At 56.2% G+C, this 24,319-nt stretch overlaps 3 protein-coding genes across 6 annotated transcripts; 1 reads left to right on the top strand and 2 right to left on the bottom strand.

Annotated features, from left to right (window-relative positions):
• The first annotated feature begins 1,903 nt into the window (after positions 1-1,903).
• On the top strand, positions 1,904-16,929 carry MAN2C1 (mannosidase alpha class 2C member 1). Its single transcript, XM_063345718.1, has 26 exons — positions 1,904-2,199; positions 2,625-2,750; positions 3,351-3,474; positions 4,299-4,369; positions 4,614-4,791; positions 5,277-5,466; positions 5,941-6,047; positions 6,220-6,330; positions 6,717-6,809; positions 7,193-7,309; positions 8,073-8,168; positions 8,476-8,621; positions 9,082-9,205; positions 9,712-9,833; positions 10,629-10,714; positions 11,243-11,413; positions 11,705-11,787; positions 11,959-12,053; positions 12,178-12,282; positions 12,475-12,631; positions 13,204-13,347; positions 13,446-13,555; positions 14,176-14,255; positions 14,384-14,529; positions 16,141-16,244; positions 16,326-16,929. Exons 1-26 carry the CDS (start codon positions 2,000-2,002, stop codon positions 16,441-16,443), a joined length of 3,204 nt encoding a protein of 1,067 aa, XP_063201788.1. The 5' UTR covers positions 1,904-1,999; the 3' UTR covers positions 16,444-16,929.
• Positions 16,930-17,298: 369 nt separating this feature from the next.
• Positions 17,299-22,417, bottom strand: NEIL1 (nei like DNA glycosylase 1). 2 transcript variants are annotated; one of them, XM_063345723.1, is made up of 9 exons: positions 21,990-22,417; positions 21,739-21,858; positions 21,490-21,568; positions 19,662-19,761; positions 19,391-19,515; positions 18,855-18,882; positions 18,224-18,285; positions 17,842-18,055; positions 17,299-17,663 (listed from the first exon to the last, which is right to left on the bottom strand). In XM_063345723.1, the coding sequence occupies exons 1-9, from the start codon at positions 22,406-22,408 to the stop codon at positions 17,644-17,646; spliced, it is 1,167 nt and encodes a 388-aa protein (XP_063201793.1). In that variant the 5' UTR covers positions 22,409-22,417; the 3' UTR covers positions 17,299-17,643. The 2 variants fall into 2 exon arrangements, with proteins under 2 accessions (XP_063201793.1, XP_063201792.1); XM_063345722.1 differs by having other exon boundaries at positions 19,650-19,761.
• A 253-nt stretch (positions 22,418-22,670) lies between these two features.
• COMMD4 (COMM domain containing 4) lies at positions 22,671-24,311 on the bottom strand. 3 transcript variants are annotated; one of them, XM_063345726.1, is made up of 8 exons: positions 24,179-24,311; positions 24,024-24,095; positions 23,867-23,899; positions 23,601-23,640; positions 23,395-23,512; positions 23,167-23,247; positions 22,914-23,038; positions 22,671-22,806 (listed from the first exon to the last, which is right to left on the bottom strand). In XM_063345726.1, exons 1-8 carry the CDS (start codon positions 24,179-24,181, stop codon positions 22,766-22,768), a joined length of 513 nt encoding a protein of 170 aa, XP_063201796.1. In that variant the 5' UTR covers positions 24,182-24,311; the 3' UTR covers positions 22,671-22,765. The 3 variants fall into 3 exon arrangements, with proteins under 3 accessions (XP_063201796.1, XP_063201795.1, XP_063201794.1); XM_063345725.1 differs by having other exon boundaries at positions 22,914-23,090; positions 23,395-23,514; XM_063345724.1 differs by having other exon boundaries at positions 22,914-23,090; positions 23,395-23,514; positions 23,867-23,932; positions 24,179-24,234.
• Positions 24,312-24,319: the final 8 nt, after the last annotated feature.

Consider the following 24,319-nt stretch of genomic DNA (forward strand, 5'->3'; position numbering starts at 1 on the left):
ACCCACAGCCCTGTTCCTGGTCTGAAAGGCACCGTGCAGCATGCAGTTTTTGGGGTGGGGAAAGGGGAGGGATGGTGCATCCAACCATTTTTGTATGATTGGCTTCACAATCTGAGAGGAAAAAGCAAAGGCAGTGTGTGCGTTTTGTGGTTAACACAACCGAGGTATAGGCAGCCTGTTAAGATATATAAATATATATTATATAATTTTAATTTTTTTTTTTAATTTTTGCTTTTCCTGGTGGGTAATTTTTATCCACCTAGTCTTCCAGCTCCAAGGACCTTCGCTTTTGGGAAGTGTTGCTGAGCTACTTAGCTGGGGTTGATTGTGCTGATGTATTTTTCCCTCTCAGTATTGGAGAAAACATCATCTGAAGTACCAAACCAGTATTTGATAGAGCTGCTCTGCGTGTGTGTTTGTGTGCGGTGCATGTGTGCGTGCAAGAGAAGGGTGAGGGGATGGGGCGGGTCTCATTGCGTTTCGCTAGTGAAATCCACCTATGGGATATATATATTTTTTTAAATATAGAAGTTTAGTGCTGGCAGATATTTAAAACACGGGGGAAGATTCCGCTTTTAAAAAAAAAAAAAAGAAGTCGCCACGGACTTCGTAAGCCACGACAGACACAACTGCACTGTTTCTCCTCCTCAAAGGAGGCAGCTTTCCTTTGCACAAACCCATGCTGCCAGTCCTAAGGCACCCGAAACGGCACCAGGGACAGCTGGGGAGACATGAGCAGGGCTTTGCCGTTGCTTAAACCTCTCCCAAGGATTTATTTTTTTTTTTCCAAGACAGCAGGTCATCTCCTCGGGGAGAGGCTGGGGAGCAGGTGTGGAGGGGGATGTGTGCCTCACTGGCCCTTCCGCAGCTGGGAGAGATGGGCTGGAAGTGCACAGCCCTGAGGGGCCACTACTCATTGGCAGCCAATGTGCAGCAGGCAGATCTTGAATGGGAGCCTCCTATGGAGAGAGGGAAGAGCCCAGTGGGGAATACTCACAGTTTGCCAGCAATAAGTTACCTGTCTTGCTTTTCCTCCTTTGCTGTAACCGGGCAGGAAGGGGCTCTTGCGTGTCCTCTTCCACTTCTAAAGTTTCAGGCACGCTCCTCCGCTCTCTGTTTCCCCCTTATTTCCCTGTTGTATGCTCAAGGTGATCTGGAAGCAAAAAATCTTGGGGTAATTTAGACTTTTGACCAGCTTGGAAGTACCAGTTGCTGCTACTTGGTGGGTGTCTTGTCCCAGGAGTCTGTGCCTGCATGTCAATGAGCGCAAGGGGGGCTGGCACGGATCCCTGGCATATGCGTGGGGAGACCGCCTCCGTCCGACATCCCAGCTCTGCTCCCAGCCTGTACAATAGCAGAGGTTTGGGGTTTTTTTCTCTTTTTATTTGAACTTGCTTTTTGTATTCTGTAATGTGATCCTCGGCCCACAAATCCATGTGATTTCTATACAAATGTTGTAAACTTGACTGTAGTGCAGTATTTCCATTAAAATATCAGGGCTAATCATTGTGTACAGATTCTTCCTTTCTTCCTGATCATACACAATGAAATTTCAGGGCACTTACGGAAAATAAGGGGGTAGGGAGGACAAGAGGTGGGTGCAGGATCGCTGAGGCCAAAGGAGAGAGAGACGAGATGCCTCTGCTCGGGTTCTGCCTCCCGTTTCCCATTAATTTACTAAAAGGTGCGGTGTTTGGTGCTGGCGGGAGGCAGTAACGAGCCGTTTATTTTCCTCCAGAAGCTGGGAGCGCAGGAAGCCGGCAGAGTGAGTAACAACCATCCGCGGGAGCGCCTTTCCAGGCCCGCTGGAAGAAGGACTGGGCCCGGCCGTCCTTCAGGGCCCGGCCGTCCTTCAGGGCCCGGTCGAGGCCCTGTCACCCGAGCTCACCTCGGCGGGGCTAGGCGGGCCCGGCCCTTTCCCCGGACAGCCCCTTGACACCGCGAGGCATCCCGGTGAGCTTCCCCGAGCCGCGGCAGGCGGCCGCCGCTGGAAGCGGGGATGCCGGGCAGCGAGCCTCGCCCCCCACCTCCAGGGCCCACCACACCGTGCCCGCCTCCGGGCCGCCCCGCCCCGCGCGCCTGCGCAGAGCCCGCCGCGCCCGCCGTCATGGCAGCCCTGAAGCACCGCCGCACGGCGCTGGAGCGGGTGGAGAAGTTCCTTTCCGAGACCTACTTCACCGACTGCAACCTGCGGGGCAGGTGGGCCGTGGGATCGCTTCCCCTCCCCTTCCGTCACCTCTCCGTGACGCTGGCAGCAGGTGGGGGTGGGCCGCGCCGTCCCCGGGCCTGCTAGCCCCGGGCCTGCTAGCCCCGGGTTGCTGCCGGTCGGGGGTCTTAGTGAGCAAAGCACACACACGCCCCGGGCCAGCACAGAGCTCTGCCTCAGGGTGTCGCTGGCACAGTCGCCTCTGCCCCCAGCCCTCGTGGTGGGGGTGGCTCCAACAAGCCCCTTCAGCAGGGCAAATTATTGCTGTGTCGTTCAGTTAATGCTGTGAGGGTGTTAAGTGGTAGCAGGGTGATACAGCCGTGCTGGGGAAACAAGAGTGATCCCAGTCCCCCCCCAAACACACCCCCTGTGGGCTGGTCCACACAGGACCGGCTTTAATAATGGTCTCCTACTGCAGGCTCTTTGGGGATCGTTGTCCGCCGGCATCGCTCTCCTGCTTCCAGACCCCGCGGCGCATCCCGTACAATGAGGCTGTCAGGCAGGAATTCACACCAGCTAAAGTGGGAGACTCCTTCGGGCCCACGTAAGTACCACGTTTCAGGGGTACCATGACAGCGGTGGGGTTGGAGCTCACGTCTCAGAGCTACTTGTTTGTGTGACTCCTCACAAGCTCTCAATGGCGAAGAAATGAGATGATAATCCTCTTCGCTGGTGTTTTAGGTAGGTGTCTGCCTAGAAGCCATTGGGGAGATTCCATGAGGGAACTGACTGAGATGTGTATGTTTCCAAAAAAAGTGAAAGGCCAGGTTCACTGATTCTTTCTGCTGAGAGCCCCTGTTTGTAGCCATGGTTGTGACTAATATTTGCCTCTGTGTGGGACCTGTATGCTTTCTCAGGGCTGGGAGAAGATTGGGATTTTTTTTCCTAGCTGTTGTCAAAGACACGATGCTGCTGTCCATTTCTCTGGAGTCCCAGAAGAGGCTGGTGTGAGGCCAGCACGACGGGGTTTGTGTGCTGCTTTCTGAGCTTACTCACCCACTGGGGCTGCCGTGCCTCCTTGCAGCCTGGGCACCAGCCTGCCGTAAGGGCTGTGAGCAGTCCTCACTCTGCTTTTTCCATGGAGGCTCTGAGGAATTGTGGCTTCCCATGGGGTGGGTTGAGGTTGCTGCCTGCTCTCTTCCAGGTGGGAGACGTGCTGGTTTAAGGTAGAGCTGAGCATCCCCCTGGCATGGGCAGGGCGGGAAGTGCACTTCATCTGGGAGAGCGATGGGGAGGGCATGGTGTGGCGCGACGCCCAGCCTGTCCAGGTAAGGAGGTGTGGATCAGGGGTGTGCCAGCTGTGCCAGGCACTCAGCTATGTGCAGAGTGGTTATCTCCCTTACCTCTCTGCAGTGGGGCAGTAGAAGAAACCCCCTCCTGTTTATTATGCACTCTCGGAGTAATGTCTGTATGTGAACCAAGAACAATTGCAGGTCAGGAGGAGGACATGAGGAGGTTTTTTAGCCTCGAGTTGTAATCTCTGAGGCAATAGGAGAGCTGTCTTTAAATATGGGAAAAATCTGCTGTGCAGAGAAGGGTAGTGTTTGTGAAAAGTCTGATGCGTGGGGTGGGAGAGGGGACTACTCTCATGGTTTGTGCTGTTGGACCACAGAGGGTCTGTGGGCTATTTCCAAAGTTCGTCCCAGAAAGGCAAGCCTTAGTAGTGGGTCTGAGTCTGTTTTCTAGAGGTTGCCCCCCGCCAGGAGTTAAAATTCTGGTCTGCCAGCCAGTAGCAGCTGAAAATCCCTTGCTTAGACATTAGCAAGTCTGTCTTGGAAGAAGGGTAGGCAAACATTGGGCCTGAGATCTAAGTCTCCATTGCTGTAAAGAGCAGTGGGACAGACTCTTGTCACACAGGTCAACTTCAGTCCTGCTTTGAGGGGGTGGAATGGCTCAGGTGACCTTTTGCAGCCCTGCCCTGCTCTATGGTGGCGTCCACAGGGTTTGTGTTACTGCTGGGGCAGCAGCAGCTTCCAAGCCAGTTGTTCCATCCCATGAGATGTGGGACCAGACTCCTCTATCCAGCTGGGCTTTGTCCTGCCCATCGTGGACCTCTGAAGACCTGTGTTAAAAGTGCCACCCTCCCCTGCAGGGTTTGACGAAGGAAGGTGAGAAGACCAGCTACATCCTGACAAGCAGCCTGAAAGCGACAGAGCCCCACAGGTGGGTGGTGAGCCTCGCCGGAGCCCCGCTCCACTGGGGGAGCTTGGTGTTGTTTGAAGCTAAGAGGATGGGGTGAAACATTCTTGCCTGCGCCCTGGTGCTCTGAGAAGTGTCCGGTGTTCAGGGGCTCTGTCCGTTGTTCAGGTTGGGCCGAACCCACCCCAGGGAGAGAAACGGACTTTCCCAGTTGATCTCCCAGCTCCTTGTGATCTGCTCCCTAGTGGTTTCCTTTTGGTCTCTGCAGTTTGACGCTGTACGTGGAGCTGGCCTGCAATGGTCTCTTTGGGGCTGGCAAGGGCAGTATGATCGCCCCTCCGGACCCTGACAGGAGGTTCACCCTGAGCAAGGCTGAGCTGGTCGTCTTCAACAGGGATGTCTACGAGCTGCTGGTGGATCTGGAAATACTGCTGGGCATGGCCCAGGTCTGTGAGCTCATTCTCTTCCCTTATCTCACCATTTCCACCTCCTTCCACAACTTCATCTTACCCTTTCTGCCGCCATTCCATGACCTGTCCCCTCCCACCAGGAGGCCCTGGAGGAGGAAATATTTGGTCCTGCTACTTTAGCAGAATTGACAATGTCTATAGTAGGAGACAACTGAAGAGAGAGAAGCCACAGGTGGGTTTTTTCACCCACTTTCTGCTCCAGGGCAGGATCTGTTAGACCAGCACCCCCTGAGATGGGCGTGTGTGTAACCTGGCTTTAGAAGGCAAATGAGCAAAGAAACAAGGTTGTATCTGTGAAGCAGGGACACGGTGTTTACCTGTCACCACTGGCAGAGCCAGATGTTGGAAGGAGGTAGCAGGTTCTCCCTTGGGCAGATAGCATCCAAGCTGGTACAGAGAGCTGGCCTGAGCCAGAGGATGAGCTGAGCTCAGAGTCAAGCTGTTATCACTCCCAACCCCAGCTCCTCGGGGAGGAAAACCAGAGGAGTTTCCAGGCACTGTACACAGCCAACCAGATGATCAACGTGTGTGATGTTATGGACCCCTCCACCTTCCCTGCTGCCCGTGACCTGGCTGCGACGATCTTCAGCCAGAGGAATGGCGAGAGCCAGCACACCATCCATGCCATGGGTCACTGCCACATTGACTCTGGTGAGAGCAGCACAGCGTTCCCTCTCTGCTGACCTGGGGGTCAGGGCACGCTGCCTAAGGGGAGAGCTGGCTGCCGTTAGGCTCCAGGTGCTGGGTACTGTGCCCCAAGGGAAGGGAAAGGGACCTCTGTGCTGCCATAGAGCTGGTCTGTCACCAAGGCAGGGGAACGTGTGTCTGGCTAGCTGCGCCATTTGGAGCACTGATGCCGTGCTGGTGATGAGGGATGAATTACAGACCACTGCCTTCCACCTGCTGGACTTCACCCCTCAGTTTTCAGTCCCTGGAAGGGCTTCAATCTCAGCAGAAAGCCAGCAGGAGAAGTGGGAGTTGGAGGCCCCAGGCCGTGTTGCTGTCAGACACTTAGTTGAAGGACAGCATTTTGCCCTAGCATTTTCCGTAGCTGATCTGTGAAAGGCAGCATAGCCCCATTCCCAGAGGAGCTTATGCTGAATAATAACCACTCCGTCCCCGCAGCCTGGCTGTGGCCATATGAGGAGACCATCCGTAAGTGCGCTCGGAGCTGGGTCACAGTGGTCCGTCTGATGGAGTGCAATCCAGAGCTCACCTTCACCTGCTCCCAGGTGAGTGATCTCCCTCTGGGGAGCTCTCCTTCCGCTCGTGGCTTGTTGCTTCTCCAGCATGACTCAAAACGAGATGGGGGTCTCACTGAGAGCATCCTGTGTAGCCACAGAGGGGAGGGACATGAGTGTGGAGCTGTGGTGGGAGCTGAGGCAGATCTGTGCGCTCTGGCAGGCACAGCAGTTCGAGTGGGTGCGGAGCTGGTATCCCGGACTCTACGCGCAGATTCAGGACTTCGTGGCGAAGGGGCAGTTCATTCCCGTCGGAGGCACCTGGGTGGAAATGGTGAGAAGCATGGTGAGCCTGGCTCACTGCATCCTCCCTGTGCCATCCCTCTGGAACCAGTCCTGACACTGAAAGGGGCAGAGCAGAGGCCTTGCTGAGCCTGTCTGGTTGGTGATGTCTCCAAGCCCAGAAAACAGTAGCTGTCTGCAGTGTCTAGCCTAGCAAAAATACCATCCCTCCCCCAAATTGTCTCATTCCCTGAGAAAGGAGCTTTGGTCTGGACTGGCTGAGCTCTGTTCCTCCCTTTGCCCTCTGCAGAGCTCTGTTCAGATCCTCCCTGTGATCTGCCAGGTCAGGATGACAGTGGGTTGGAATGGGGCACTCGCAAGACCTCCCCTTCCCCGGCACCTGACTTGCTGCATTGACTCCCCGTGCTTTCCCCCCAGGATGGTAACCTGCCCAGTGGGGAGTCCATGGTGCGGCAGTTCCTCCAGGGACAGCAGTTTTTCCAGGAGCAGTTTGGCCGGATCTGCTCAGAGGTACTTGCTCTTTTCCAGCACACCTTCCTTGTTCACCATCTCCTTCCACCTCTTGCTATGTGTGAGGGTTTCTCCCTGGTTTGCCTTCCATATGTGATGTTCAGGTGCCTCACGTTGGCCTGCTTCTTGCAGCTAAAGCTGTGCTGAGTAAATACGGATTCCCCCATGTATAATGGCAGTTAGCACAGGCCCAGGGCTTGGTTATATTGCCTGTAGGTCCCTGGTAGGTCTCTAGAATTGCTCCTTGTCTAGCACATCTTCATTTCCCTCTGCAAGAAGGGCTCAGAGCCTGACTACCGAGAAAACTTCCACGAGCTCAGACTGTGGTGTGCGACCACTGTGACTCATGCATATGTCTCTGCTGCTGTCACCTCTGCTCCTAGTTCTGGCTGCCGGACACATTTGGATACTCAGCCCAGCTGCCCCAGCTGATGCGTGGCTGTGGGATCAGGCGGTTCCTCACGCAGAAGCTTAGTTGGAACCTGGTGAACACCTTCCCGGTGAGCTGTGCTTCCCTTCTTGCCAAGGGGATGGACTTGCGGTTGCTGGAGTCCATCTGCAGGGCTGGGCCTGTTGGTTGCACAGGTCGAGCCAGTCCTCCCACTCAGCTGACACAGGCTTTTTTTCCAGAAGCTCAAAGACGTGGGCAGTTTGTGGTGGTAGCAATGTCCTGTCAGGCTTTAGGGGAGAGGAAGGACATGGTTAGAGATCCCAGATGGGCCCCTGGACTACAAATTCCTTCTGCTTTCGGATGTGAAGCTGCGACCTGCGTGTAGGTCTAACAGACAGCAAATCCAGCCTCTCCTCTGCTGTCCCCTGCCCTTGTGGCTTTCCTTATCCTTGTGCAACTGTCTTCTTGCACTGATCTGTCAGGGCATCCTGCAACCCTGTGGAGAGAAAGTGAAGGCCCAGTTTGAATCCTCAGGGGGCTCAGAGGTGCCTGTCCCCTGTGCACTTCCCTGGTGATGAAGGTGCTGGGCTTTGTGTTTGACAGGGCTTGCAAGGAAACATGGGCTTTAAGTGCACGAGTTCTGTGCTGATGTGGTTGAAGTGTGCCCTCCATGCACACGTTTTTGTGGGAGATGAGTTTGGGAGCCTTGAAACCCTGAGCTAAGGGTGAATTTGTCTCTTTCTGATACCAGCATGACCAGAGATTCTCTTTGGGAACTCCTGGGAATAATGGGGCTGTGCTTCAGCATTTTGGCACTGTGTGGTATAGGGGGTCTGTACAAGACACCACGCTTTCCTTTGGTTCCCCTCTAGCATCACACTTTTTTCTGGGAAGGCATTGATGGTTCCCGAGTCCTGACCCATTTTCCCCCTGGTGACTCCTATGAGATGCATGGGCAAGTGGAGGAGGTAAGTGAGGTTGCCAGATCCGCGTGTGAAGTGCGGCGCTAGCCCCTCAGGGCTGGATCTGAGGCTCCGAGGTGAGGGCACTGCCTGGGAAGGGAGCGGGATAGCTGGCAGCGTTGGTGGTCAGAGGCTGTTTGGGTGCCTGGCAGTCAATTGACCGCCTCTGAGATGCATCTGTGCCTCATTTTGGCAGTTTGGGTTGGGGAAGAGGGGCAGGACTGGTCTTTGCACCCCAAGGGCTGACCCGGCTTTCTTGTGTGGAGCTGGGGCTGGGCACCAGGGGATTGCAGCTGTCAAAAATTCCCTCTAGATGCTGAAAACGGTGAAGAACAACAAGGACAAAGGACGTGTGAACCACAGCGCTCTCCTCTTCGGCTTTGGAGATGGAGGAGGGGGCCCCACGCAGAAAATGCTGGACAGGATAAAGAGAATGAGTGACACAGATGGGCTGCCAAGGTGAGAGGAGAGCTCCCTCCCTCCCCCCTTGCGGGAGCACTTGTTTTGAGCCGGGCCTGGCCTTCAGCACGGCCAAAGGAACAGGTGTGCGAAGGAAGGCAGGGAGCAAGCGGGATGAGCAGGGCGCTAGGAAGGATTGTCAGGGAGACAGAGTCTCTCCGTCATGAAGGACTGCAAGAACAAGTATGTGGGGCAGCTGTGGACTACTTGCGAGCCCTCGGTAGAGCCATGGGGTGAGTGGCCAGCACAGCAGCGGTGCCTGGCAGTCAGGCCCTACCTGGGGAATGTCCCTGTCCCCATGGCAAGCAGCGTGGAGTGGGAGAGGGGTAGGAGGAGGTTGTGTGTCGTTGTGTTGGGGTTTCCAAGGCCTCGATTCTGTGGCTGTTGCCTTTCTGGTTGGGATGCACCTTTAGCTGTGCCACAGGCTTCTCCCCTGGCTGTTTGTGCGTCTCTCCTGCAGGGTTCAGATCTCAACTCCCGACCGACTCTTTTCTGTCCTGGAGAAGGAGTCATCACAGCTGTGCACCTGGGTGGGAGAGCTCTTCCTTGAGCTGCACAACGGCACGTATACCACCCAGGCCCAGGTGACTGCACGTGTGGGATGGGGACAGCGGTCTCCTCGGTCCCCAGGGAAGGTGGTCATTCCTAGTTCTCTTTGCTACTGCTCAGGTGGCTCCAGGGTTTGGGCAGTGCCCTTTAGGTCTCAACAGTGGGAGCCAGCTTGTAGCCAGGACTCCAAAAGGCAAATCTATTGTTGGACTTTCTTGAAGGGGTGAGAAGGAAGCCTGGACACAGCAGGGCTTCCCTTGGTCAATAGCTGCCACATCCTTCACTTCAGCAGATAGATAGTTGCAGAGCTTGGATGAAGAGCCAGAAGAAAGGGAGGAAGGGACAGGGAAAGCTATGTCCTGTGCTGGGAGTTTCAGCTTGATCTGTGCCAAAATATAACTCACTGGTAGTGGCAAACTCATGACACTTACAACAGCCAACCTTCCTGCACTGGAGCTGAGCTTTTGCTGCTGGTGTGAGAGATCCACTCCTAGCTACCCATTTCCTAAGCATCTTTCTCCTCTCCTTGCTTTGACACCAGATAAAGAAGGGGAATCGGGAGTGCGAGCGAATTCTCCACGATGTCGAAGTGCTCAGCACCTTGGCTCTGGCACAGAGCGGAACGTTCCAGTATCCTGCCAGCCAGTTGCAGCGGCTCTGGAGGTGAGGGTGTACGGAAGCACTCGCGGCACCAAGGGGAGGATGTGGTGAGGGCTGGGGACTTCAACATGAGAGCTGGGTGCTCTTGAGGTACCAGTCCTCATCCCCAATAGCTCCTTGTCCCTGCCTGAGACTGGATAGAAATCCTTACTATCAGTGCACCAAAATTAGCCTGGACCAGTCGGACCGCACTGTTGTGGGCAGTTATTGGTCACTTATCTCTCAGCCCCATTCAGCTGGAGCCAGAAGGCTGACTGACCACAACCTGTCTTCATTTGAGCTGCCTCTTGATTGAGTGAAAGAGTGGTGCACAGTTAGGGTGTAGGGACCTTTGCAGATTCGGTACTGCCGTGCTGTGTGTACACAACCCCTTCCATAAACTGATCAGGGCTCCACCTGGAAAGTGTTTCAGTGCTTTGCTTGATTCTCCTGTTGGAAGATAGCTCCGAAGCCACACTACTGTGCTGGCTGGAAGCTTTGTTTCCGATCTAAGCATATTCCTCCGAGTTTGGACTTGTCTGAACTTGTGCAACAATATATCTGGTAGCCCCAAGGGATAAAAAAAAATAGCTCTTAACTCCCCATGGTTGTGGTTTGCTAAAATGACAGTTGACAAGTCCTAACATAAAGGGATTTAGAGGATGCTACAGATAAAAATCCTTTTCTCTCAAGTGTTTGTTAACGAGGGGTTAAGGAACAATTGTTAAGTTTGTCCATCTTGCAAACAGAGCTTAGTAAACCAGAACAAATCTGCTGCTCTCCCCTGCTTCCTCACCTGGTTTCTGTTCTCTGTTTTAGGTTATTGCTGCTGAACCAATTCCATGATGTTTTGCCAGGCAGCTGTATCCAGCTCGTGGTTGAGGATGCCCTGCAATACTACGCTGGTGAGCAGGGAGTTTGGTTAGGAGGGCGCTTGTCTGTGAGAGCACACACTGGCTCCTGCCTTGTGGGGCTGCAGAGGTTTTCAATCCTGGACTGCCAGGCGCTATGGGTTGAACCTGTGCAGGTGTGTGTCTGTAATAGCGCTAACTCAGCAGGGAATTAGCAGGGGAGCCAAGGGATTAAAAAACATCCCGAATTACTGACTTCTCTGCTTGCTGCTGGCATGCCAGGGTAGACCCTAGCAAAGGTTTGCTCCTGCCTGCCCACAGGCACTTGCAGTAGCTTTACTCTATTGTAGCACCACGATTTTCCAGTTGAGCTGGCATAGCTCATTGTAATCTTGTAACGACAAAGTTAAGAATAATTATAAACTTTAATTACTTACTAATAGATAATAATAATTAATAATAATTAGTAATTGTATCTTGGAAGTAGCTAAAGTGTGTGTGCGTTGGATGGGAGTTCCAGAAACTCTCTCAGATGTGAGAAATGGCCTGGCTGGATCTAACTCAGGCCTTTTTATTGCTCAGAGATACGCAGGGCTGGTGCTCAGCTGCAGGAGGAAGCTGTGCAGTCCTTATGCGGGGACCTGCTGCAATCCAAGGCAGGGAGTGCCGAGAGCACCCTTGTGTTAAACACCTTGCCTTGGGAGCGGACCGAGGTGATCTCCAGGACTGGGCCAGCTGGAACAGAGACTTTAGGTATGTCTAATTCGGGGGGTGACTCGTGTCAGAATTTGTTCCAGGGGCAGAGACAGAGACAGCTGTCAAAGAAATACTCTGCTTCTCCCTGGCCTGGGGAGGGTTTATTGACTTGTCAGATCCCTCCTTGGGACTTTACCCCACTTCAAGTTCACCCTGAGCTATGGATAAAGAAGAAGAGGAGGGTATGAAAGGAGGCGGTAGGTCTGATGTGAGAGCAGCAGGGCAGCATGGTGTGATTTAGGGTTAGGTCTGGGGCAGATGTTGGAACAGAACCTCTTTACTTTCCAGCTCTGGTGACAGTCCCCAGCATGGGCTATGCTATAGTGAGGGAGCCATTGCTGCCCGCTCAGCCTGTGGCCGTGAGGAAACAGGTAAGAACAATGGCTGTTGTCCTCAGATCGGTGTACCCTGCATCAAAGCTTGACTGGGGAGAAATCTAGAGAATCCAGCACGCAGCAAGTCCGCACACTAGATCTGCAATTGGGATGCTCAGCTCCTGCAGGTATAGGTCTGTGAAATCTATTTCTGTCCTTTCCCTCCAGGAGGATGGCTCCATTACCATGGAGAATGGGATGATTGCAGTCTGCCTGGACACGATGGGGCGTCTGACCTCGCTTCGGCTGGTAGACTCTGAGAGGTGTGTCTTTCACCCGATTACTGGAACTGGGTGCTTCAAACCTCTCTCGGGTCGTCTTCTCACTGTATGCCCTTCTCCACTGCCAGTTCTTATACTGCTGTTTCTCTGTTCCACTTTGTTCCAGAGAGTCAGTCCCAGATGGCTGCTATGCCAACCAGTTTGCACTCTTTGATGATGTTCCCCTGTACTGGGATGCCTGGGATGTGATGGATTATCACTTGGAAACCAGGTAGAGGAGCAGTGCATGCAACACTTTGATTTTGTCTTTGCTCTGAGCTTCTTGCCTCCCCGTCAGTCCTCACTGTAACAAAATCTCTAACAGAGCTTTCACTCCAGAGAAGGGAGTGCCCGCTCTGTGGGCAGCTGGATTGGGATTTGTGAACCTGGATCTGCTAGGCTCTGCCTTTACCCCTTTCTCTAGGAAGCCAGTGACAACACTGCTGAAGCCTCTGGAAATCACCCTGGCTGGGGGCCTGCGGGGAAGTGCGAGCTTCTCTCTGCGGATTGGGAAAAGCAGCACCTTAACCCAGGAGATCATCCTGGATGCCGCGTGTCCGTACCTCCGCTTCCTGACCCAGGTTTGGCCAGCGGCTGCTGCACAATACAGACATCTGTGCTGTGCAGGCAGGGCACTGGGGAGCTGAACCTGGCGTCTGAATTACGTTCCCCCTCCTGTTTTCTTCCCTGGAGCCCCCCACTGCCTGTCCTCCGCTGCCTTAGGGACAGGCAGCCTGAGGGACAAGGGCTGGAGAGACTCGCCAGTTCATTTGTGTTCAGACTCTACTGTGATTTTAATTGTATACGGTCCAGCCTGGGTGCGAGCTGGCTGCTGCACACCAAGGAAGGATGAGTGCAGCCTCTGCTTGTCAGCCCCTCATAGTGATCATAGAATCACAGAATGGTTTGGGTTGGAAGGAACCTTAAAGATCATCTAGTTCCAACCCCCCTGGCATGGGCAGGGACACCTCCCACCAGACCCGGTTGCTCCAAGCCCCGTCCAGCCTGGCCTTGAACCCCTCCAGGGATGGGGCAGCCACAGCTTCTCTGGGCAACCTGGGCCAGGGGCTCACCACCCTCACAGGAAAGTATTTCTTCCTGATATCTAATCTAAATCTACCCTCTAATGATGCCCTTCTCTTACAACATTTAGGTTGAGTGGAAGGAGGCTCACAAGTTCCTGAAGGTGGAGTTCCCTGTGCAGGTCCGGAGCACAAACGCCACCTACGAGATCCAGTTTGGACACCTGCAGCGGCCAACACACTATAACACATCATGGGATTGGGCCCGATTTGAGGTCAGAGGAAAAATGGTCTGGTCCTCCTGCGGTGGGGGTGTGTTTACTCCCAGGCAGTCGCTCTGTATGGTGAAGATGGCCCTTGGTACCTCTTCCAGGTGTGGGCTCACAAGTGGCTGGATCTCTCTGAGCACTGCTTCGGGGTGGCGCTGCTGAATGACTGCAAATACGGGGCATCTGCCCACAGGAACGTCCTCAGCCTCTCGCTGTGAGTAGGGTTGGGTTGAGGGGGGAGCTGCAGCAGTCACTTCGCCTTCTGAAGTGTCTCTTGGAAGTCAAGGCAACGCCTGGCCCTACGTGATCGTAGTTAATAAGGAAATGGTCTGGTTTTAGTAGCTAGCTGTTGTCTGAGAACTTTTGGCTGACTTAATTACAATTGACTAAGATAATGCAATTGCTATGAGTTATGTTCGTAGATAATTTAGGAGAGATCAGAGAGATCACTTGCACCGCGTAATTTTTCTGTTGCTGGCTAAAACACAGCCCAGGAGGGGAGACTGGAGGAGAGGGAAGAAACGGTAAAGTTACAGATTCGTGCAAAGCTAAGAGAAACTCTCTGTATTTCAGTTTGAGTCCATCAGCCACAAGTTTCACAGGAAAACACCCTTCAAACGTCGATTTTTAGTTTCCGAGACACCTTGTCCGGGGTCTCTTTGCTTTTGCTGGAAACCAGCAGCACGTTGGCTTCCACCTCAGGGCACAGTCTTGAGGTAGCACAGGGAGGCAGCTGTCTTGTCACAGTGCTGGGTGACAGAGGGACAATGTCAGGCTTGGGCTGACAGAGGGTGCTGCTGAGACACCGGTCTCACCTACATCTTGTTGCCTTAGGCTGAGAGCACCCAAGTCCCCCGATGCCACGGCAGACATCGCGCACCACCAGTTCACATATGCCGTGATGCCTCACCAGGGTGAGCGATGGGCAGAGCTGGGTCCGGTGGGGATGTGCAGCTTCGGGGGGGGATGCTCTGGTGAGCCCCAGGGTGAGCACATCTGGCTGTGCCTGCGTAGAGCCTGGCTAGAGGTTCTTGTGTTGCAGGTTCCTTCCAGGAGGCTGGTGTGATCCAGTGTGCCTACAACTTGAATTTCCCCCTCCATGCAGTCACAGCCAGCTCCGCTCAGTGCCCAGCCTGGAGCGCCTTTTCTGTCAGCTCACCTGCGGTTGTGCTGGAGACTGTCAAGCAGGCAAGTCCCCGGGGCAGAAGCGGGAAGGACAGACGGGTTAAGCTGCTGCTGTTGTTGTTAAGCGTGGTGTTACAGGTTGAGGAACCCACAACAATTTGTTGTCGTTTAGACGATTATTCTATCATCCGATGACCCCTCCTCACCCGGGAGGGGGAACTAGGGAAAAAACAAGGAAACCCGAGAGCTGAAATGTAAGCAGATGTAATAGAATAAGACTAGATAATTAAGTATAATAACACTGAGAACCAATATTTATCGCAATACCAATATAAAACATACAAGGGTTATATGCAGCCCATTCCATCAGCAGGAAGCTGTGCACTCCCAGCAGGTGACAGCAAAGGGCAAGGGATGTCAAACTCAACAGGAAGGGCTTCTACCAGTATATTGGAGGCAAAAGGAAAATTAGAGAAGCTGTGGGCCCACTGTTGAATGAGACAGGAGCCATGGTGATGGAGGATGTGGAGAAGGCAGAGTTACCGAATGCCTTCTTTGCTTCAGTCTTTACTGCTCGGCCCAGCCCTCAGGAGTCCCAGGCTTTGGGGAAAGTAACGGGGAAAGAGGAAGACTTCCCCTGGGTGGAGGAGGATCAAGTGAGAGATCAGTTAGGTCAATTGGATGTCCAAAAGTCACAGAATCACAGAATGGTAGGGTTGGAAGGGACCTCTGGAGATCATCTAGTCCAACCGCTTGCCAGAGCAGGGTCACCCAGAGCAGGTTGCACAGGAACGCCTCCAGGTGGGTTTGGAATGTCTCCAGAGACGGAGACTCCACCACCTCTCTGGGCAGCCTGTGCCAGGGCTCTGCCACCCTCAAAGGAAAGAAGCTCCTTCTCATGTTTAGGTGGACTAGATGATCGCCAGAGGTCCCTTCCAACCCCTACCATTCTGTGATTCTGTGAAATGTGGGACATGGCGAGCACTGTGGCTTCAGGAGGAAGGGAAGGGCTCCGGGCTCCGGCACCGGGGCGAGGAGTGCTCAGGATGGCAGCCATCGAGGGAGAGGGGGAACTTCTCAGCAAACTTTCTAATTACTGTTGAATGTGACGTTCATGGTATGAAATAACCCTGCTGGCAGCTTGGGTCAAGTGCCCGGGTCTCGCTCCTCCTCATCCCTGCACCTGGCAAGCTCGAAAACACCGAGACATTGAAACCCGCATGCTACAGCTAGCTATAAAGTGAATATTATCACAAATTCAGACACTAGAGTCTTCTAAAAGTGCAGTTTTCTCAAGCAGCAGAAGATAAATTAGTCCCGGTTTGCTGAAACCAGGACACAGGTTTGCTTTTTCCTCTGCAGCTGTGTTGGGGAGGCTCAGCTGAGCGGAAACCCTCTGGTTTGCATGTCCTGCTCGGTGAGGAGAAGGGGGCTTAGCACCCGCTCTGCCAGCCTGGGCAGGCACTCGCACCAGGGATCACAGTATTACCCAGATCCGCGCGTGGGTGCTGCAGCCACAGTCGTCAGCACTGCACAGTGGCAGGCTGGGAAGGCACGTGCACATGGGCAGAGCCACTTGGCCGCCATCTCCGGCATCTGGCTGTACCCCAAGGTGCAGGGTGGGATGCGCCTGGTCCTGTTGGTCTGAATTCCTGTCTGCTGTGTCCCCCAAAGGCTGAGGACAGACCTGAAGCTGTGGTGGTGCGGCTGTACGAGGCACATGGCAGCACGGTTGTCGCCTGGCTCCAGACCTCCCTCCCCGTTAAGGAGGCAATGCTGTAAGTCCACGTTAGAGGGCTGGGCATGTGGGGGGAGTGGAGATCACTCACTTTGGCCTCACTGGCTGCTTTCTTCCCCAGCTGTGACCTCTTGGAGCGGCCGGCTTCGAGAGGCTGCCTGCCGCTGGAGCAGCGGGGTGTCAGGCTTTCCTTCACACCCTTCCATGTGCTCTCCATCCTCTTGGTCTTGAGGCAGTGACGCCATCAGTCACCCTTGCTAGCGCGGCGGTGACCTGGACCAACACCCTGAGCTCAAATTGCAGCCTGAGGCTTCCCCTGTCCCAAGAGCTCTGCAAGGAGGCGGTGGTTCCAGGGAAGGGAAGAGTCTCCCCCTTGTCCCCCACAGCCATTGGAGAGCAGCGCTTGAGAACAACCACGTTCTTCAGGAACAGAGGGCAGTTGTCCGCCTGCCTAACTGGAGAGGAGCGAGTTCCCAGCTAGCCAAAGTGTGGGTTAGGGTTGTGGGACAGGCTGGCTGTCCCCGCCTGAGCTCTGCTCCAGCCCCGGGGGGTTTGGGGAGCAGCAGCTTTCCACAGTGGCTCCTGCGTCATGGCCTTCATCTTGTCCAGACTCTAGCAGCAACTGTAAAAGCACACTACAGTCATTTCCCTCTCCCTTCGCCTGCCTCTCGTCGTGCCCTTGTGGAAGAGGAACACAAGTAAAGAGGAGAATTACACAAAAACAAGCTCCAGCCTGTTTTCTTAATTTATTTCCAAATAACTGCACTGATCTGCCTCTTCCCAGGGGCTCTACTGTAGCTGCTGCTGTCTTAGCATCCTCCTCACAGGATCTCACTCTTGGGACTGGGGAGGCAGAGCGTACCTGTGTTTTGAATTGCAGAATGCTTTGGGTTGGAAGGGACCTTTTGAGGCCATCTAGTCCAACCCTCCTGCAACAAGCAGGACATCTTCAGCTAGATCAGGTTGCTCAGGGCCCTGTTCGGCCTGACTTTGAATAAATTTTGTGGGGATAAGGTGGAGGGGAAGCCTGCTCCAGCCCCTCTGGGGAAGAGGCTGGGCACAGTGGGGTTATCCTTGGCACAAAAAGGCCATGGTGATTTCTACAGAAAATACTTTTATTAGTCAGCTAAAAACACAGCCTTCTCAGGGATGCAGGCAGCAGCCAGAAAGGGAAGAAAGAAAGGAGGGGGGGAATCCGCTTTTAGGCAGAGGGGGAGGGTCCATGGCCCTTATGCCCGTCAAATGCCTAGGGACAGCAGGAGGACGCTGGATAAATCAGGCCAATCACCAAACCCAGCTTCTTCCCACGCTGGCAGGACGCAGCGGTAGCAAGCGGACGTGAGCACAGGTACAGCGCAGCCCCATTTCTCCCCAGTGCTAACCCAAGCTCCTCCTGTGGCTCTTAAAGTGCCCCTGTAGAGAAGGGCAGCGTGCGGCACTCACACAGTAGGGGCTGCACCTGTAAGATGGAGAGGAAAATGAGAAGTCAGAGGGTGAGGGGCTGCCTGGTCCTGCCCTCTGAAGCCCTGCTGCGCCCTTTCCTGCCCTTTGGCATCCCCGCGATCTCCCTGACATGAGGGAGCACTCCCACAGCCCCTGCCTGTGCATTTGAAAGCTGCAGGGACTGCCAGCCTCACCTCTGCCCGTGCGCGCAGTTGTCCGGCGGCTTCTTCTGGCTTTGACCAGCACCTCAGGCTTGGACAAGGCTGGAGTGGTGGTCGCTTTCTTCCTCCCACGAGGAGCACGTCCCTTCCTCGGCCCGTCAGCCACCTTCTCCTCCTCCTCCGCTGCAGCCGGCTCCGGGGGTTTCGCTGCAGCCCTAGGGCGCCGTTTCGAGGCATGTATGGTCACCTGGGTGGACATGAGAGCCGGACCTTAGCAGCAAAAATGTGCTTGGACTGCCGGCTGATGAGAAACTCCAGGTTAGGAGCCCCATGGTGAATTCGGGAGCAGCCTGAGCTGGGGAACAGGACAGCCTCTAGACCCAGCAGGAGCCACATCAACCACAGAGCTTCTTACCTTGGGGATCGGAGCCTTGGGATCTGCCTTCATCTGAGCGCGTTTCCTGCGGGATGCCTGCCCTGCGTGAGAAGACGCGCCCAGGGGTCTGCGCCTGGGCCCAGAAGACGCGCCAGACGACCCCAGAAGGGGTGAGGAGGAGATGTGTCAGAGTGCCTGCACCTCAGCGGAGAGGCTGCGGTACGATGACCTTTCAGGAATGCTGTCCCAGGTGATGCATGAGCTGAGCATTGAGAAATTGGCACTGGGGTGGAGGAATGGCTTGAGGGGGACTCCTCTCCCCTACCCCTGCCAAAACATTGCTCAGTTCAGGCTCGCAGCCCCAGGGAGAGCACACCCTCCGGCTCCCAGCCTGGCAGGCATGGAAGGGGACGTAGGTGCTGGCCTGGAAAATCATCCTGCAGATGCAATGGCTGTGCCCAGGCAGGCAACTATGCTGGTAGGAAGCCTTGGGGACAGCGGGCTCTGTCCCCGAGTGCCACTGGCCATCATAGGCCTGCCAGTGCCCCAGGGAGAGGGGCTTTGCTCCTGCAATTGTCCCCGTGCCCTTGAGCAACAAGCATGGGGCTTCCCAGGCTCCAGCCCTCCTGGAGCAAGAGTGAGTCCCGCGGGGAGGAGAGAGGACACTCACCTTTGGGAGCCATGGGGCCAGGCTCTCCCTGCAAGGAAGGTGACAGAGTAGTGACTGGGGCGCAGTCATTCTGCAAGTAGTGGCAGCAGAATCTGTGCCCCCTCTCTACCCGACAGCCGTGACAGTGATAGGGAAAAAAAGCCACTTTTCCCTGGGAAGCCGGGAGAATCAGGCTTGCTCTGCCTGCCCTGTGCCGTGGGGACTCCCCCATCAGCCCCTGCTCCTTCTGCAAGGCCCCACCACAGTGCCTCACCCAGACGCAGGGCACAGGAGGGAGGGACAGGGCTGCCAGACCACCCAAGCCCCCCACTCCCACAATCAGCCCCTCTTGCTCCAGACTGCCCGCCATCCCTCGACCAGCTGGCCACCACACAGAAGGTCATTGTCCCCTCCACGTCCAGCAGTCTGGAGGAGAGGGAGACCCCCAGTGACACAGCATAATGCTGGGGTCCTTGCCAAGCGAAAAATGGGCTGGTGTCCCCTTGGGGGAGTGGTTGAGGGGCACCCAGCCCCAGGCAGTGACACCAGACTCCCACCTGGAACCATATGGTCCTGCCATTGCGGTCACGCAGGGAGCTCATGCCAGGCACCAAGTAACACTGCAGCCAGTTCTTGAAAGCCGCGTAGTTATCTGAATTGTCTGGGTCAAAGAGCTTTTTCTCTGTGAAGGGAGAGAAGGAAAGGACAGGAGTAGAGAGAAAGCAGTGACCATGGTGTCAGGGTGCCCTCCCCAGCCTCCTGCTGCTGGGAACACAAAGCCCAGGCCTCCCCACCACCATGAGCTGTCCCTGTTACCTGTCACCTCACCTGCCGAGATGACCTCCATGGGCACGGTGTGGCACAGCTCCAGGAGATCTGGGTTCTCCCGCATCAGCTTCAGCTTCTTGCTCAGCGTCAGGGAAGGATTCTGCAGGGGCAGGGAGAAGGGGAGGGAAATCACCTGTCAGCAGCCCCAGCCACATTGGGGTCTCTCCTCCCCAACAGCAGCCTAATTCCCCATCTCCTCTCGCCCTCCCGAGGATGAGCTACCACACTCCCCACAGAGTGCCCTGCCACAGCATGTGACAGCCCTAAGCTCACCCCACAGACCCCCCCAAGGCTGCAAACTGCGCATTAGCCCATTCCCCACAGCTATAAAGACATGAAAGCAGGGTAGCACACGGGAACACAGGCAGTTTGTAAAAACAGCCCTCAAGTCGCATGTTTTGTTTTCAGCCTCCTTTAAAATAGCCACCTCCCCTCCCCCGAGGCTGCGAGATCAGCCATGAGCTCTACTACAGCCTTCCCCAGAGATTTTAAACTTGCAAGGTGTTTGTTTCCCTCGCTCCTTCCTCTTCACCCACAGCAAATACATCCTAAGACAGCAGAAGCCAGATGCCTCCGAGTGCTGGCACGGCACGCGGGCATGTGCCTGGGGAGCCGTCACAGCTCATCAGCCCAGCCACGTGTGAACAAATGCCACACACGTGAGTTTACAGAACTGCTGCACCCCATTTGCCGCTCCGTTGGAGGGGCAGACGTGCTCAGACATGAGTGTTTATGGCAAAGGACAGTAAAATGTTTGAGGAGAAGGATCCTGTAAGTAAACTGGCTATCAACAAGTCCATGGGCCCCGATGGGATGCACCCGAGAGCGCTGAGGGAGCTGGCAGAAGTCATTGCCAGGCTGCTCTCCATCATCTTTGAAAGGTCCTGGAGAACAGGCGAGGTGCCTGAGGACTGGAGGAAAGCCAACATCACTCCAGTCTTCAAAAAGGGCAAGGAAGAGGAGCGGGGGAACTACAGGCCGGTCAGCCTCACCTCCATCCCTGGAAAGATGGTGGAACAGCTCATTCTGGGCATCATCTCAAGGCATGTGGAGGAAAAGAAAGCTATCAGAAGTAGTCAACATGGATTCACCAAGGGGAAATCATGTCTGACTAATCTGATGGCCTGCTACGATGGCATGACTTCAACACCATCTCCCACAGCCTTCTCATCGGGAAGCTTAGGAAGCATGGGTTAGATGAATGGAGGTGGGGTGGGTTGAAAACTGGTTGAAAGACAGAGCTCAGAGGGTCGTGATTAGGGGCACAGAGTCTAGTTGGAGGACAGTGACGAGTGGTGTTCCCCAGGGGCCAGTACTGGGTCCAGTCCTGCTCAATATATTCATCAGTGACCTGGATGAAGGGATAGAGTGCACCCCCAGCAAATTTGCAGCAAATACCTCCCAACAGCAGCGCAGGCAGAGACTAGGCGAGCTCCGCAAGGGCCTCGTGACAATGTTCTGCCCCATCAGAGCGAGGAACCAAACACGAACTGAAACTGACCCCGAACCCTGGGCTGGAACAAGCCTGAAACTGCAGTCCCAAACCAGAGCTTTGCACCCAACTAAGTCCAAAGCAGAGACAGAGCAGAGCAGCCGGGCTGAGCCTAGACTAGGGGCTGGAAGCAAACTGAATCACTTCCACTGCTGCTGAGCCCAAACTGGACTGAGGAAGACTTCTCAGCTCAGTCAAACTCCCTGCATGGAAGGCAAGAGGTTCCTGGGACCCCATGGAGCTGCTGAGGCATCCTGTAGGGCCACAGCTAAACAAATGCCTGGTATGGCATCTGTCTGGAAACGAGCCCATTTCAAAGCACCAGGTATTCCTCACCTTCTTCCTCCTCGCCTGCTCCTGATCCTTCAGGGCCTCCAGCACAGTCCGAGCCTTTTCGAAGGGAGGGATCTTCAACCTGAGAGAGCCCATCTATTACACACAAGCCAGAACTCTCGATTCTGGCACTTGCCCGTGTCTACCAGGGGAGGAGGCCCAGCTGGCTTAGCTGAGGAGCTATCAAGCTCTAGCAAACTCCTGGAAGACCAAACATCCACAGCAGGTCAGCTGGTGCTCAACCCACCTTACCTGTACAGGATCTCAGCGCGGAGATAATTCCCAATTCCATTGAAAAACTTCTGGTTTAAGAGGGCCTCACAGATGGGCTTGTCAAAAGCCTTGTCCTCCAGGTTCTTCAGCACATTCTCCCTGCAACAGGGCACAGGCCATCAGGCAGGTTCACCTGGGCACGGCCGTCCTACTGCCACACAGTAAAAGCAGCCAAAACAAAGTGGGGAGGCCCTTCCCGCGGGCTGGGCCACGGCTGGCAGGGTGCTCACCTGAAGGCCTGGTACTCGGAGAGGACGCAGGGCCCACGGCCTGGCTGCCAGGCATCCCCCAGCCGCCACGAGCCAAAGCGACGGGCATCAACGAAGCAGAGGGCGCGTGGGGGACTCTCCCGGGTGAGGAAGCGGAGGTGGGCATGGCGGGGGAGCTGGGCGACGGGGCACAGCCGGAACGACCCCGACATGCCGAAGCGAAAGACGAGGTCCTGGGGCTCTCCGGGGCCCAGCGGGGCCAGAGTCAGACGCAGCTCCTTGCCCCGGGAGGTGGCCGAGATGCGGTAGGCCTCGCTGGAGAAGGGCACCTCCGGGTTCTTGCTCACCGCCGACCGCTCCACGCCGCCCGAGAACACCACCCCGCCGCACGCTTCGTTGATGTAGCGACCGGCCAGGTGCAGCTCCGGGCCCTCGGGCATGGCCGCCGACCGGTGGGCACCGGGCGGCCCGACCGGCCACCCCGCCGCATGGGGACACGCCCAGGCCCCTCCCCCGCCCTCCCATTAGCCGCGCGGGCACGCGATGCACGCCGGGAGTTGTAGTCCCGCCGCGTCGCCACGTCGACGGGCCCACCCGGCTTGCGGGGCAGGGCCGGCGGAGGGGAAAAACAGGCGGGATGCGGCTCGGCAAGGTCACCGGTACCTTTATTGCGGCTCCCCCCCGGGCCACAGCCTCACCACGGGCTGCCCCCGGCTTCTCCCTCCCCAGTCAGGCAGCGCCAGGGCACGCTCGGGCCCACTGGGTCCTGCACCGCCATTGCTCCTTCTGCTGGCACCTCAGAGAAGGGTGTTCATCATGGCCTGGGCCTGCTTCAGCTCTGAGGAGGGATGGAAAAGGTAGTGGGGGGGTACCAGCATCCCCCCCCGCCGCCCCTGCCTCCCCGGGGGCCAGGACTCCCCGCTGCCACCCCTCCGCCAGCCTCACCTGCCAGCAGCACCCTGAACTTGTTGGCTGAGAGGGCCACGGGGACGGCCGCCGTCCCGCCGCGCTCCCCGTCCCGCAGGTGGAAGCTCAGGTGCACGAGGGGCTCGTTGACCTCCTGCATCTCACTGGAGCTGAGGGTGTAATCCACCCGCCAGCCCACCGAGCCCAGCTGGCTCACTGGGGACAGGCAGGAGTCAGCGTGCCGGGCCCCCCACCCTGAGACCCCCCCAGCCTCCCCCCACGCCACACTCACGTCGCAGGCTGCAAGCCCTCAGCCTGTCCTGGAGGGAGCTCTGCTTCTCCTCGTAGGACCGGCACAACCCGCCGGCATGCTCTGCACGGTGGGGATGAGAAACAAGACAAGAAAACCACCCACGCTGCTGCTGCAGCCAAATCCCGGTAACGCAGACAGAGGGGACAGCACAGCTGCCATCCCACCAGGCCCAGCCGGCGATGACCACCCTGAGGGGCCACCCCCTACCTTTGGGCAGCCCCAGCTGCTGCAGCTCGCTTGACAGGGACTCGCCATCCACATTGTGCTTGGCGGCGCTGGAGAGGATGAAGCCAAGGACAGCGATGGTGGCCTTCACATCCCCCGACTCTGGGTGGGAGGGAGGGAGGGAGGGAGAGTCAGCTCCCGTCTCCGGAGCACAGATCCCTGTTCGGGGATGGGACAGCACCGCTCACCCAGCCTGGCATCCGAGGTCAGCTTCAGGATCTTCTCATACTGCGGGAGAGGAGCGAACACCAGGTACCGCAGTGAAGTAACGCACTACCAACACTAACAATTCTTACTTTAGTATTAAAACTACCAACAATTAACATCCGTCTTATTACTGCGAGGGCTGGCTGGTAGCATTATTACTGCTAAGGCTTGTGTTAAGGGTATGAAAGTCGGTAATATTGCTAATTATAACGCACGGACAACACGGGGGAGGGGGGGTCCCACTCACCTCCATGGCCTCCCCCAGCAGGTCCCGCAGCACCTGGGCACAGATCAGCTTCAGCTTCACCGAGGACTGCGGGGAGGGGGGGGGAATAACAAAGGGCGGGTGAGCACTGTGCCCGGGGCAAGGGGGGGGACATGGGGGGGGCAGGCGGGCACTTAACGATTTTGGCCAGGGTGCTGATCTCGGCCAGGACCCAGTCAGGACAGTCCAGGTCTCCGCAGAAGCGGAACCGCTGCGGGGGGGGAAGGAGGGGTCAGACCTCGCCGCCACCCCGCTATCGTCCCCGCTACCGTCCCCGTCCCCCCCACGTCCCACCATGTCGCCGCCGCTCCCCGCCGCCGCAGACCCCGCCTCCGCGACCCGGAACCGCTCCCGGCCGGGCGGGTGGTGCTTCGGCCGGGGCCGCTCCGGCAACAGCCCGGGCGAGCGGTTCCAGGGGACGGCTAGCCCAGCTCC

This window comes from Chroicocephalus ridibundus, chromosome 9 (assembly GCF_963924245.1).
Source record: "Chroicocephalus ridibundus chromosome 9, bChrRid1.1, whole genome shotgun sequence".
In the NCBI taxonomy this organism is placed as follows: domain Eukaryota; kingdom Metazoa; phylum Chordata; class Aves; order Charadriiformes; family Laridae; genus Chroicocephalus; species Chroicocephalus ridibundus.